The sequence below is a fragment of the Perca flavescens genome, chromosome 10 (genome assembly GCF_004354835.1).
Source record: "Perca flavescens isolate YP-PL-M2 chromosome 10, PFLA_1.0, whole genome shotgun sequence".
Lineage (NCBI taxonomy): Eukaryota > Metazoa > Chordata > Actinopteri > Perciformes > Percidae > Perca > Perca flavescens.
Genome location: NC_041340.1, coordinates 22,859,630 through 22,873,689, shown reverse-complemented (window position 1 = coordinate 22,873,689; position 14,060 = coordinate 22,859,630). Strand labels below are relative to the sequence as shown.

General features: G+C 42.4%; 1 protein-coding gene across 2 annotated transcripts in view; it reads right to left on the bottom strand.

Annotated features, from left to right (window-relative positions):
• The window catches only part of LOC114563227 (glutamate receptor 3), an 88,410-nt gene that overhangs the window by 62,616 nt on the left and 11,734 nt on the right, over positions 1 to 14,060 (bottom strand). For both annotated transcript variants that reach the window (XM_028590073.1, XM_028590074.1), the window contains exon 3: positions 2,006 to 2,245. In XM_028590073.1, the coding sequence (XP_028445874.1) occupies positions 2,006 to 2,245 (240 nt within the window). The remainder of the gene's footprint in view (positions 1 to 2,005; positions 2,246 to 14,060) is intronic.

Below are 14,060 nucleotides of genomic sequence, written 5' to 3'. Positions count from 1 at the left end.
TAATGTATGTGGTGTTACTTTCCATACACTTTAATGCACACATTTGGCATGTGACGGGTAGGTTCAATGAAGGGGTACCTGAGTTCATCTGACAGGGTCGGTGTCCTACAACAATAGGTGTGTCAGACAAAAAAAAGTTGGGGACTTCTAAAGCAAATAAAGTACTCAAAATAATACAGACAATGAAAGTTGTCCATCAATCTTCCTTTTGCCTCAGAGCCAGAGGGTAAAAAAACATACACCCTTGAAGACTAGTTTCCCTTGTCATTCCTCCTGGTTTAGCCAGCAGTCAGTGTCCATATTGCCTGGGGAGCTGCACTACCTGATAAGCAGAGGTAGAAGCTCTCTGACACATCTGTCTGCTTGATGAGCCAAGTGTCAAAGCCCCCAAAGTGCTGGATGAAGTGCATCAATAAACGACTTTAATCCCCTCCTGGGGCCAATGTCCTCCCACTAATTAGGGATCGTCTTACACCACTGGCAGTGAGGAGAGAGGTAAAAGTGTCTTGGCATGGGCTTCAGCACGGGGATGTACTGTACAGTACGCAGGGAATTGTCTGTACACAGGTAACAGGCTGTAAATCACATGCGCCTGCTGTTGGCTTAATTGCTGGATTGAATAGGTGTTTTGTTTCCTCCTCCTTCTCACTTTCCCTCCCTCTTTTGCCCTCTGTCCCTCTCACTTCTTTTTAAAGTATATGTCTACTCGTCATCACTCTCTCTCTCTCTCTAACACCTCTTCTGTATTGGTATTTCAGCTTATTTTCTCCACCTCCGCTATGTATCCAACTCTGCCCCCGACAGTCTCACTTTCCAGACAGAAGAAGAGAAGCGGAGGGATGGGGACCGGTAGCTGGGCAGTATTGGTTGTGATGAAGGACGTGTGGGTTGCTCGCATCCGTAGGGAAGATCCAATGAGTGTTCCAGTCAGAGTGACCCTAATTAACCACATATTATCTGCAGGCTGTGTGGAGGATTAAGGCCCTCAGCTCTGGACCCTACAGGCGTGGAGACCCAAAGACAGAGGACTCTGCGCTAAAGCACACTTCATATTCTGCCTTAAAGCAAGACACAAAGAGGAGGGGGCGTGAGTCTGGGCCAGAAAAAAGAACCATACAGAGAACAGATAGCACGCTGCAGAGAAAACCGATTACTTGAACCATGTCTGGACATTTCTATAATGAGCAAATAAACATAGCAACTCCAGACTGCTATGTACAGTGCAGTAGAAATATAGCCACCCTTTTTGGCACCCTCACAAAGAGGAAGCCATATTGTGTCTTTGTCTGTCATATCCTGAACATATCCATCCCTCCTGCTCAGGTGCTGTTTGAACAAATTGAGGTTCCTGTAGGAGGAGGGGATCGTTATTCTATTGAGAGATAATGAGCTCATGTTCTCGTTTGACATTAGAACACCCAGAAATGAACACTCCGCAATGTTGACAGGTCGTCATACACACGGCGCCCCACTGCATTAAACCAGCGTCTATTGTCAACGAGGCAATGCAATCTGGGAACTACACAAAAACCCCTCATTGACGCAACACAATAAGCAGACCCCACAGGCAGGCCAGGCAGAGACTCGGATTTCTGCAGAAAACATTTCAGTAGCAGCTGTGACATACCTCATTTCAGATGAAAGACGAGCCAATATCAACAACATGATTAAACAGAAGATCAACTGACACCAACCAGCCAACTGTTAGAAGAATCCAAAGGTTATAACTCATAAGATACACCCTTTCGTGAAAGCGTAATGTGTTATTACAAGTGTTACGAGCTGCTAGTGAATATAAATTCACATTAACATAACACCAAACTACTGTATAAAATAGTGCAGTGTTAACAGTTCAAGCATTTACAGGGCTTTTATGAAGTATTACAGGGTAAATCTATCCTCAGCTAACCCCGGCGTGCAGCTGCTATTCTGAACATTTCCTGTGGTTCCTCCAAACTGTAATTCCAGCTTTAAGTCCTAACTTAAGGCCCACGCTGTCACCTACCTCGGTCAGTGTCGTAGAGGTAGACAAACTTCTGCCACTTGTAGTGAGAGAGCAGGCTGAGGACAGCACCCCGGAGGGCGGGGCGCATCTGGATGACAAACTGCACCTCATTATCGGTGGGGTAACTGGGTGTGACAAAGGAGGTGTGCAGGGCGCCGCAGAACGAGGTCAAGGTGTTCATGGACTTCTTGTCGTAGAATCCGAAGATGGCGTACACTCCGCGGGAGAACTGGGAGCAAACTGCAGGGACAGCAGAGGGCAAGAGGACACGAGTGTTAAGACATTATTCAGCAAAATATGTGTATACACATCTACAAATGTGCGCCTCGTCACTTCAGGCAGTTATGGATTGATTGGGTTGTTACAAATAGCATTTACAGTACTATCATGTACAAATATGAATAATAATAATACACATATATAATAACAATATATATATATATATATATATATATATTTATTTATTCAACAATTATTTTGATTATTGAAATATGAACGCAATGATTACCCACAGCCCAAGGTGATGTATTTAAATTTAAATTTTATTTGACGATTAATCCATTTGTATTTTTATTTTTTCTGCTCCACTATTATCCTTTGATCATAGTTCCTGATTTAAATCAAAATGCTGCCAATTGTGATTGTCATTAGCGGTACTTAGCGGTAGCTGCTTTGAATTAGACCATCCTTATTTTGATCCGTCTATTTCGAGTCCCTCTACATTGTGGAAGTGCCCATTTAATTGAGAAAATAAAAGGTGGAGTAATCAACAGTGAAAGTAATTTTTGTTGCAGTCCTAAATGATACCCCTCCCTAATGATTACAATAAATAATCCAGTTTATACCTGGTACCAACATTAATTATCTGCATATGGATAACCTGAATAAGAGAAAAACATGTTAATTCACAATGCACAACAAGAGTATTAGTGGAACGCAAGAGGTGCATGTTGGGGGGGTTTGTTTTGGTGTGTGAGTGGCAGCCAAAGGATAGAAACGTCACGCCATTCGCCGAAGGTCTCTAGCTCGCACCAGTAGCTCCCACCAGTTATCGCTCTGCTCCCTCAGCCAGAGTGAACAACTCACTGCAGCACTCGCAGCAGCTGTGAGCGCCACTGCTGCCTGCCTCCACTTCTGTTTCTTCCTACGACAGAGCTGAAAAAGACAACTCGTTCTGCCTCCAGTGAAGAGTGAATGCAGTTTCCCTTTCAATGACCTTAAACCCACAACATTTGGGTTTGTTGATGCCACAATGTCAGTAACAGCTACGCATTTAGTATCTTTACATAGTTACGAGGTATACACACAGATATCCCATTTCAATACAAGATTGACCCCACTTTTGATGAAGGAAAACAACCCTTTGACAAGCTGCACAAAAACTAGACTCTGTTCAGTGAAATTACTATCTAAGGCAACTAAAGGTGAAAGAAAATAAACAGTTACACCATCATTTGAATTTTTTTCCCTTGAACAAATCTGAAACAACCACTTCGGGGAATGAACATCTCAGTAATACAAGCATTAATTTTTTTTCTTCTTCTTCTATCAGCGTTGTGCATCTGATGACATTTCTTGAGAAGCAAAAAGCCTTTCCATTTGTTTGTGTATTCATCATGCGCTCTAGTGGGACAGCGAAAATTGTCAGTCAGGAGCGACTTCCATTCAGTCAGAAGCCATTAATGTGTAAACTAACATTCAGAGCTACAGGTGTGTTTTGCTTTCCCAACCTATCATGAATGGCTGCTCACTTATTCTGATTGACTCTCAAGTACTCCCGCTGGGTAATCAAGCATTCTTAACACCCGTAAACACTCCAATACAAATGGTGGATGACAGGAGGGAAGGCACTATCCAATCTTATGTCATGGCTATGTTGAATATTTGTTTCCAATTTGCTGTCGGGTAGTCATTCAATTGGTGGGATACACCAGACATACTGTAGCTTAAACGGTCTTGTTCAAATACTACTCTAAAAAAGGAGTTCTTAGCATTCTCCGAGGTTATTGATGCTGAACTGGAAACAATTCATCACCAAACGTGACTTTCTGTCTCGTGTATTTTGTGCCTTCATCCTAATCAAGATCATCAAGATGAGATCACAACCGTACGCACACAAAGCAACCATTTCATTTTTTTTCTTCTTTTTCTGCCCGTAAAAATGTGTCTGTCTTTGTGAAGAACGGTGCTCCAGCATGTGCAAACCTTTCAGACCATTAAGAGGACAACATGACAGTGCTCACATATTTGGCTCTTAAAGCACAATTGCTGTGTGAATGAGAGATCTAGTCACTGGTGGGATTTGCCTCATCCTTTTTAATTCTATTCCCTCCCTATCTGTCCTGGTACAGACACCTCTCCCAAGGTATAAGCATCCATTCTCAGCAACACACACACAGAGACACACACACACACACACACACACACACACACACACACACACACACACACACACACACACACAGACATGCACACAGAGAGGTAAGTCCACACAGGCATGGATGCAGACAAACATGCATACAAACAAACCACACACTCACACTCACACACACACACACACACACACACACACACACACACACACACACACACACACACACACACACACACACACACACACACACACACACACACACACACACACACACACACACACACACAACACTGCTTCTTGATAAGTGAATCAACAGATGGACAGCGGTATTGTGGGTAAGTGCTGCAGGGTGAGTGGTGCAATCTCCCACACTGAATGGGAGCCAGTAGGAGCTGCAGCCCTCGTCGAAGCCCAGTTTTCTCTGCACTCTCTCTTAATTTGGGCCAGTACTGACACAGAACCTCTCCTAGGGGACCAGATCTGGCAGCCTCTTTCTTTCTGCTCAGCTGTCCTCTGCTTATTAGGTTGAGCTTTAAGCAAGCCCAAGCTTCAGTAACAGATATGTCCACACCCACCCTCATCTCGCTCCCTGTAACCTCCCTCTTGCCCCTGGTAGATACACAGTGTCTTTATGCGGCATCCTTTTCAGGGTCGCCACCTTATTGTGGTGGAAAGCTCTGCGTGTTGCAGGGATCCCATGAGCTATGCCATCAACAGTGATCTGAGCTCTGGGTATGTTCTCCCATGGCGGTCAGGGTTTACAAGGATGTTTTAGACAAAGAATGACCTGTTGTGTTTTGGGGGCCAGTCTCACTGCACCAGATCTGCCAACATCCTCCAACTCTGCCCCTTAGACACAAGGCATCCTCCACACGACTTTCCTCACAATAAAACCATTTTCCATCTGCACCTCCACCTTCTCCATATAGTGTAGCTACATGACTTGCATTCACAGCCACATGCATTGCTGTAAATAGTCCCAACCACAGTAAGTGTTTCACTACATACAATCAATGGAAGCAGCGTAATTTATTGTCAGTGGAGAGCCAAAAGCTGTGCTGTGCAGAAGCCTCTTGTTTTCTCACTCTTAATCACTTCTGGCACATGTCCAATAACAAGCCACACCACATGTAGAGGCTTTGTGGGTTCATAATGTGTTTATATACTGTAGCATGAGCTCCAGGAACTTTCAGGTAGAGCTAGCGTTGTGGATCATTAACAAATGCATCCCCACATCAGTAAAAGTGACCCTTCCTCTAGCGGGCTACAACCCAAATCTTTTTCAAAAATGCTGTGAGAAAATAGTGGAAAACAATTTGCTGTTTCACCCAGTGGTGGATAAAAACAAAAGAAGCGTTGGCTCTTATCACCAACAGTCGGGATCACCTGTGAGGAAGTAGTGAGTTGTTTTGGAATTCCTTTTACATCACATATTTTTCTGCATCACATTGCAACTTTCTAATTAATCTACATTTTTTGTCACAAGCTGCACCAATTTGCTACCCCGCTAATTTCCAGCATATGTAAATTTCTTACCCTTTTAAATTTCAATAAACTCTAATTCTGTCAGTCAAGGGTGAATAACAAGATAGCAGAGCAAATGAGCACACCATATACACTGGGAGGTTTTTTACTAGGAAATAGCAAACAAAAAAGCAATCAGTAGGAAACATATTGACCAAGTCGAACTGAGGAATTTAAAGTTTCTTTGCAGTTAGAAGGAAAGTCGACTGCACCAAGCTTTCAGCTTAATACGTTAAATAAAAGAAAAAATGTTTATAGTTTAAACACAAGGACTAGTTTCACCTTCATTTCCGAACCGTTACATGTTGAGTTTACTATTATTTGTGATTCTTAAGAGCCAAATTTAGACCATAAACGGTTTTTGAAAGGTTCCACCCACTGTATGGAAAGTTCTGGATTACCCTCTTCGCAGCCCAAAAGAGCCAAACTCTGTATATGTATGTATTCCTACACTCTCCTAGAGACGTCTGTCCATGCAGTACTGATCACCCCCCATTCTTTCCTCACTGTCTCTCTCCACCTCCTCTATCCTCACCACTCTATTTGACCTTTCCTTTTGTTGCCTGTCTTTTGCCTCAGCCATCTGGTCATCCCCAAAGCATCTATCCTCTTCAAGCGTGGCAGTATCTCTCTCCACCTGAGTGCCTCTCTCTTTGCTCTCTCACATTGTTTCCCCCATAATATCGCCCCACTCCATCGGTGGAGCAGAGATTGGTGTTAGACTTTGGTTAAAAAATAAAAAGTGCACGGTACAGTCTGGAGAGAGAGCTGCCGTTGAGAAATTCCTTGGCCTCATCCCACTCAGTTATTAAATACAAATGGAATGTCGTCATGTAGGTGGAAATAAGGCGGCCTGACCTGTCTCCAACTCTAAAGAAATAACACATCAGTTAATATAATTCAATGATTCTGTGAGCCTCACCTTGAATTTCAATAATGCTAATTTACTCCCAAGTCCTCAGACAGTCATGTGCATGTAAACAGAGCCATTAGAGGAGCTTGCATGAGCAACTGAGTGGTAAACAACACAAAGATAATTCTCTCTCATCTGCTCCTTCTCTTTTCCTTCTCCAATCTCATTTTCCCTTTTTTTTTTCTTCCTCTGCAGCTAAACCCGTGCCTCCACCTTCTCATTCTCCCCCTTCCTGCTGCAGGGAACCATGCAGCCCATCTCCAGTTCACTGGTCAAACACACAGTGTGCCGCCCTCATTCCCTTCTATAATCAGGACACTCGGCAGTGCTACGGGGATGTTACATTTCTGATGCATCACTTGAGATGGCTGGCCTGGAATGCTAGTTCAGAGGGATATGTGGTATGCTGCAGGCACACTGGGCTAATTTATAAAAAAAAATAAAAAATAAAAAAAACTTTTCATGCACTCAAAGTTTTTGGACTCCCATGCTCTTTTAAGGGCCCCATGAGCCAGAGATTCGCACAGCCTTGGGAAGGGGGCTGGGAACAGTAAATGTCAACGATGATTGTATGTTGTTTTTTCCCCGCAAAATCCACATTCTTTCTCTTTGGCTCTGTTTCTCCACTCAGCCACATGTCCTCCATTCCCTGCCTGTGTCTCAGTTTCCTTCTCCCCCTGGTCCTTGTAGCTCATCTTTCTAGTCTCCCCCTCCCTATACCTCGAGCTCCCTCCCTCCCTGCTTCCAGTTTTTACCAGCCTACATCAGGACCAGCCTGTCCTGCTCTGAAGAAGGGATGCTGTCACTGGGAGATAGCTCGTAAGTGCCCTGGGGGATTGCATCAGCTCTTGTCATATAGAGATGTGAAGTGCTTCAAATTGTTAACTCAAATGGCAGACCTAGATTCAAGAACGACTCAACTGCAATGGTGCCGTGAAACGTTAAAAGGAAGCTGTTACTTGTCCCGCTCCATCAACATCCAGCATTTATTTACACTTTAAATTACCTACTGGGGGGGCTGACGACCTCTAGCTCACCCAGTAAAAGCATTCGCCCCATGTTGGCTGAGTCCTGCAGCGGCGCAGGGTTTGAATCCGACCTGCTGCCCTTTGCTGCTGTGTTAATCCCCCATCTCTCTCCCCCTTTCATGTCTGTCCACTTTCAAAATAAAGGGAAAAGCCCCAATAATCTTTGGAATTACCTGCTAGTTAAATGGAAATGGAAAGACTGCAAACAAAACACACATTTGCTACGTACAGAAAATGTATCCAGTGGTTTACATTAGGGCAGGGCTACTCCCTAGGACCCCCCTTGAAAATGAGATGCTACATCTCAAGGGGCTAAACTTTCAATAAATTCAAATTTACTGTATATTCTCATATTATTGTTAATTGATGTTCAGTGGAATCACGATGGTATTGTTTAACAAAAAAATCTGTTTCGATGCAAACTGTACATGAACAAAATAACAATGGAACATAGGTCATTGCAATACACCAAATTGATAATTCTGTTTATGATTTTTGGCTATATTGCGATATTGATATTGGAAAACATTCTTATTAATATTGTGATATTACTTTTAATTTAATAAGGCAATTTATGCCTTTATTAGGTAGTGGTAGTATGACAGGAAGTAGAGAGCTCTTCAAATGTCCCCTGCGGATGGGGAATGTGCGGTTCATGGTCAGCTACTTAACCACTAAGCCACTTAACCACTATCAGCCAGTCCTAACTGTTGTAGGCCATGACACAAAATGTTTTCCTCATTGACAGCCCACTTTCATCAAATTTGCAAAAAAAAGTCCCTAGTTTTGTCCACTAGTAACGCTATGGACATGTTTTTCTGTAGATGCACTTGCACACACATGTGCATCCCGAGTACACAGTCCTGCCAAAGGTTTCACACTGATTACTGGTGGCAGTAGTGGGCTGAGAAACACAGCAATGCACGCAAGCAAAATGCAGGGAAGAAGACTGTTAGCAAGTAAACAAGGATGTAAAGCAAGTAAACAAGGATGTAAACAAAATATTCATGTTCAATACCCTGCCAGTTTGGGAATCCCTGCTGCTAACGACCTCATCTGCTGTTTGGGTTTGAAAGACGCAAAGTACAAGCGTATCACTGGTGAGGTCAGACGTGCATCTGTGTATGTGTCTCTTCATGCATGTACTTGTGTGTTTGCGTGATGATGGATGATAGGTGGATAAGGAGCCTGGCCTGGGGATGCTCGGTCACTTGGGCTGGTTAGCCTGGAGCTCCCCCACCAAGAGATAAGCATCTCCACGTACTGGGGTCAGGCTTAGAACTTCCTCTGCTGCTGTGGTCAATTTTCCTCTTATCATATTTTCTATCTATTATTTAAAAGAAAAAAATTGGTAACTGAATACATTCATATAAATATTCTGTAGCAATGGAAAGGCGCAATAGAGCATGCATAGATTTAATAACAGAAAATGGATGTGTACGTTTTACTAAATATCTCTCTAGTAAATACAACTGCAGTGTGACATTTCCTTCTCTGCTAGATACATTAGTGAAAGTCACAAAAAAAGGTTACTGGCCAGTAACGTTAATGGCTCAAATTAGTGTGTCTCTATGAAAGAGGGGGCTGAATGGCTGCCTGTAACACTGGCTGGCTCTACACAAGGGAAAAGCATATACATATGTTCTGTTTCTCCACTGCCTGGATACATGGAGAACAGATCAACTATTAGAAGAAACATGATCTTATTCCAACATGTAACGTGAGAAATAACACAAGCTTATTTTTCTAAAAATATATGGAAATGTTTTAATATTGAAACACGTTTTTTGACACCCCTGCTGCTCACATTTTTAGTATAACACATAAAGCTCACTACAGAGCAGAAAACTTTAAAATATGACAGGAGTCATTTCTGAAAACAAGCTAATAGACATGTTATTATATAGCAAAACTGCATGGGTTAGGCATTTATTAGCATGGCACAGTGATTAAGCTTGAATTAAACCTATTTACGGACTATTTACTTTGGTTTGTGTAAAACTGATACGCAAGAAAACATGTCCGTATAGTTAGCTGTATGGCTAGTCAACTATCCTTTTTCCATTCGTGTGAAAATGTATAAAATTAAAATTTCCTCTAAGCTTGATGCAGAGTGGTGTATCCAACTGAGAAGGACATTATGGAAATTTGTGTGTAAGCATAAAATTCAAACTCTGGTTAGTATACAGTAATTTACATTATCTTTGAAGCTTCAAGAATTTAGCCTAGAAGGCATTCATAGGAAGAAAAAAACCTTATCCCATACCATGCTGTGTCTGGAAGGCTCATATACAATCTGCAACCGCAGTCACACCTAATGAGATGTGAGTGGACCTCTGCTCTGTTAGCAAGAAAGACCAAATTAAAAGTTGAGGAATCACATCTGAATTATGTGATATGATTCTGTCTGTCAAATCTTTGCCAAAGTAAGCCAAGGGGAGATTACTAATGCTACTTATATAACTACAAATGTCTGCTTTTAAAATTGACCCAATATTCCAATTAAACAAAATGTTGTAAACAATTTTAAGTGACCTAATATTATGGCTAAAATAGAATTGCTAATAAAACTAGGACTCTGTGGCAGGTAAAGACTGTACTGAAATGAAGGATTAATGAAGAGATCTACTATCTACTGGTATCTACTCTAGCTATAGTGTTTTAATTAGGCCTGTGCCAATTGGCGATCGGATCGCAAATGTACGATTGAAGGGACAATTTGCGATTGATTGTTCCTACCCCACTATTAATTAAAGTCTTTTTAACTAACTAACTAACTAACTAACTAACTAACCATCAGAACTAAGATGTTATAAACTGAGGTTACAACAGACACAGAGGGAGTGTGACTTCATTCTCTCCTCAGGGTGCCATTACTCCACTATATCTTTACATAGCAAATAGTTGTTTGCTGCTATATTAATGTTTTGAATGTCAAGTACAGCCCCTTTAAAGGCACATATTTTGTTTCTGTATTCATAGATAGAAATTCATAGGGTTATCCCTGGTCTGCTTTCAAAACCTTTGTTTTATCATTAATATGACACATTGAAGGTTTCACTGCTGCAAATTACTATGTATATATGTATGTATGTATGTATGTATGTAGTGCCCTGAAGATGAGAATCTGATCCGGAGACCAGAGTCACTGAGGTCAGATGTGGCCCACAAGCACGTACTTCCCCATCACTGGAGTTCATCAACTATTCCCTTTCCTCTCTTGTTTTTCTCCGCAGCCCTTCCTTCCTCTACTCTTCACCTGCCACCTCGATGATATAGTCCTGTACTTGTGGACAGTGTGCAATCCCCAAGGGAGTCAATGACTCTCAACTCCATCTCCTTCTGACAGATATTTTCCCCGTTCAAGGTCTTACCATCGTGCTTTTGTTTGAACACAGAGCAACACACAGGGCTGAGAGCACTCTGCAGGTCAAACAGACCCACACGTCGCTGTGTCGGTCTGTTTCAATGCTGTTCAAGTGTTCAATGCGTTGGCCATTTTCAAAAGTTCAGATAACGGCGTTATCTTGGACAGTTTGCTGAATAACTAGGACTCAACAGATACATTCAGGCATCTCACTTTGCACTCATGTCATTTCCTTGACACATGTAATTAGGGACTATCTATGCGAGCAGATAACAGACCTAAACCCTTGGCCCTCGCTTCACTTCGAGAGCCATGCTCCGTGCTCCCTGGCCCATCACATTGAGCAAATAACAATCCCTTTCTCCGACAGGCTCTTGCAGTCCACCATTTGCTGCAATGCAGAGGCGAGAGGAGTGCGACAGGACTTGTCTTATCCTTTCAAAGATGATCACTCCTCTCACCTTCAGGAAAATTTCACTACCGTACGCAGCAAGGACAGCTGCTAAACACTGACCCTTTGAGTGTGTCTGTGTGCATTTTAAGAAGGATTCAGCAGAGTATGAAACATGTAAGGCTTATGATATTCTGTAATTGGATTTCCAAGAAAGCTGGTGACAAAGTCCCTCACACACCACTAATCCTCCCAATCAGTACTGCGGACCAAAAGCGTGCTGTTCACAGATGAATATGGAGGAAGGGAAGGAAAGAGAATGGAGCAAGGAGGAACATGGGGATCGCAGATGAAGAGGGGTGTGGATTGCCGCAACGACTTCATGAGGACGGACAGCCAGCAAAGGCGCGTTGACGCGTCCCAACACACACGGTCTAATCGGCATCTCCGTGCTGGGAGCGAGATGAGATAGAGGAGGCAAATAGCCTGGGAAGGCTGCGAAAAGGGAGGGAGGCATGAGAGAGAGTTCAACATGTCGGACCAACACAGCAAACATTCAAACTGTTGCTGTAAGAAGTGCACTGCCTTCACAACAAATTAGGACACGAGGAGAACAGACTCAGCCATATCAAAGAGATTAAAGGAATAGTTTAAGAAGATGCCTTTAAATGATTTGACTTGACTACAGCAGAGATGCGCTCCGTGGTGATATTTCAGGTATAGAGCGCCACACCCGAATGACTTGTTTTGAATCTAATTGTACACAGCAGGGACAAGCCTGTCAGCTGAAAACCTCTCTGGTTCCTGTTCTTATTTGGATGAGAAAAAAACAAGCAGAGTAAACTTTGTGGATGTCTGGCAGCCACATATATTTTTCAATCACTGTCAAGTGTCGCTGGATTTTCCTGCCCTACATCAATTCTATCTAATCTTCAGTGTTACTTGCTAAACTAGTTTCTGTTTGTCATTTTCTCTTTTCCTAATCTGCAAGATAGGGCACAAGGAATCTAGAAATGTCTATATTCCAGTGAGAGTGCAAACCGTCTGAGTTTAATGCTTACTGACTGGTTGTTTCTGTCCTTTAGGGAGAATTCTGATCTGCGTGTCTCGTGTACGGCTTATATGCACAAGCAAAGCCAAGAATGTGTCGCACAGGGGCACCAAGAGGCGATGACTATCTGCCACTCTCACAAGGTCCAATTCCTGCGCATGTAAACTAAGCCTTTGCCCCTGGTGTCACTAATCAAATTACATGTCACATTTCATATTCTATGCTGATGAAACAAAGCAAGCCGAGCCATTGACAGATTTGCATTGTGAAGCTTGATTAAGGGCAGTGTTTTATAACAGCACCTCCCCAGGACCAGTCTTTCCCAGCTCTTTGCCTTTCATAATAAGTCAATGAGGACGGGAGATGGGACCAGATGTTTAACCTTGAAGACATCACCTAAATAATTCTCTCTCCTTCTCAACCTCAATCCAGGTCTGGTTAAGTATGGAGAAGCCAGCACCACCTTTCATCATATTAGTGCCCTTGCTGAGAGATGGTGCTCAGTCCCTGAACGATAATGCTGGAGGTAGTACATAGAGAGAGAGAGAGAGAGAGAGAGAGAGAGAGAGAGAGAGAGAGAGAGAGAGAGAGAGAGAGAGAGATGGAAAACAGAGCGCTATGACAGTGAGTGAGCTGAAATCCTATATATGCCAAGGCCCTGGCATATAAACCCTTGAATATGCCTTACTCACTTTACATTTCTAAAGCAAATTTCCCCACAAAAACCAATAAAGATTCTCAGCAAGGGGCTTCACTTTAGAGCCATTTCATATAGTCACTTGAAGAGAAAAGAGCAAGGGGTTTTCTCATATTAGATGAAAAGATGGATTCTCAGTGGACCTTCCATTGTCTGGATATGTGCTGGGAACTAACGCCACAAAAAAATAAATTCTGTCTAATTTGGTGCCTGTTGGATATCTTGTCTGATATGATCACTGTGCTGCAATGTTTGAATTACCTTCAAAGTTAGAGTGATGAAGTTGCTATAAATAATGATTTTCCATTTATTGGTCACACTATAGGCTAATCATATCAATGTGTTGATTACTCAGGATAATCCACAGGCCTCACTTTAACTTTCTTAACTCAAACTTCTTTCAGCCCAAAAAGAAAAGTCTCAATAAAAATGGTTAAGAGGAAACTATGGCTTATCACAGTTGAGGTTATATTTTTCGTAACTCTGGGCCATTGGTTCTATTGGATATAATAGCATTAAACTCACTAAAGTAATTGCTAAGATCTCTGTTAAAAATACATCTAAAGGGGCAACAAGCACAACAGTCAGACGATCATACAGAGAGGTAACAAGCTAACAGTTGTGCAAGGTTAGCTACAACTTTCTTTGGAGTTAAAACCGAAAGTGCCCCCGTAATGACACTAATAATCCATTATTACACAGAAAAACCT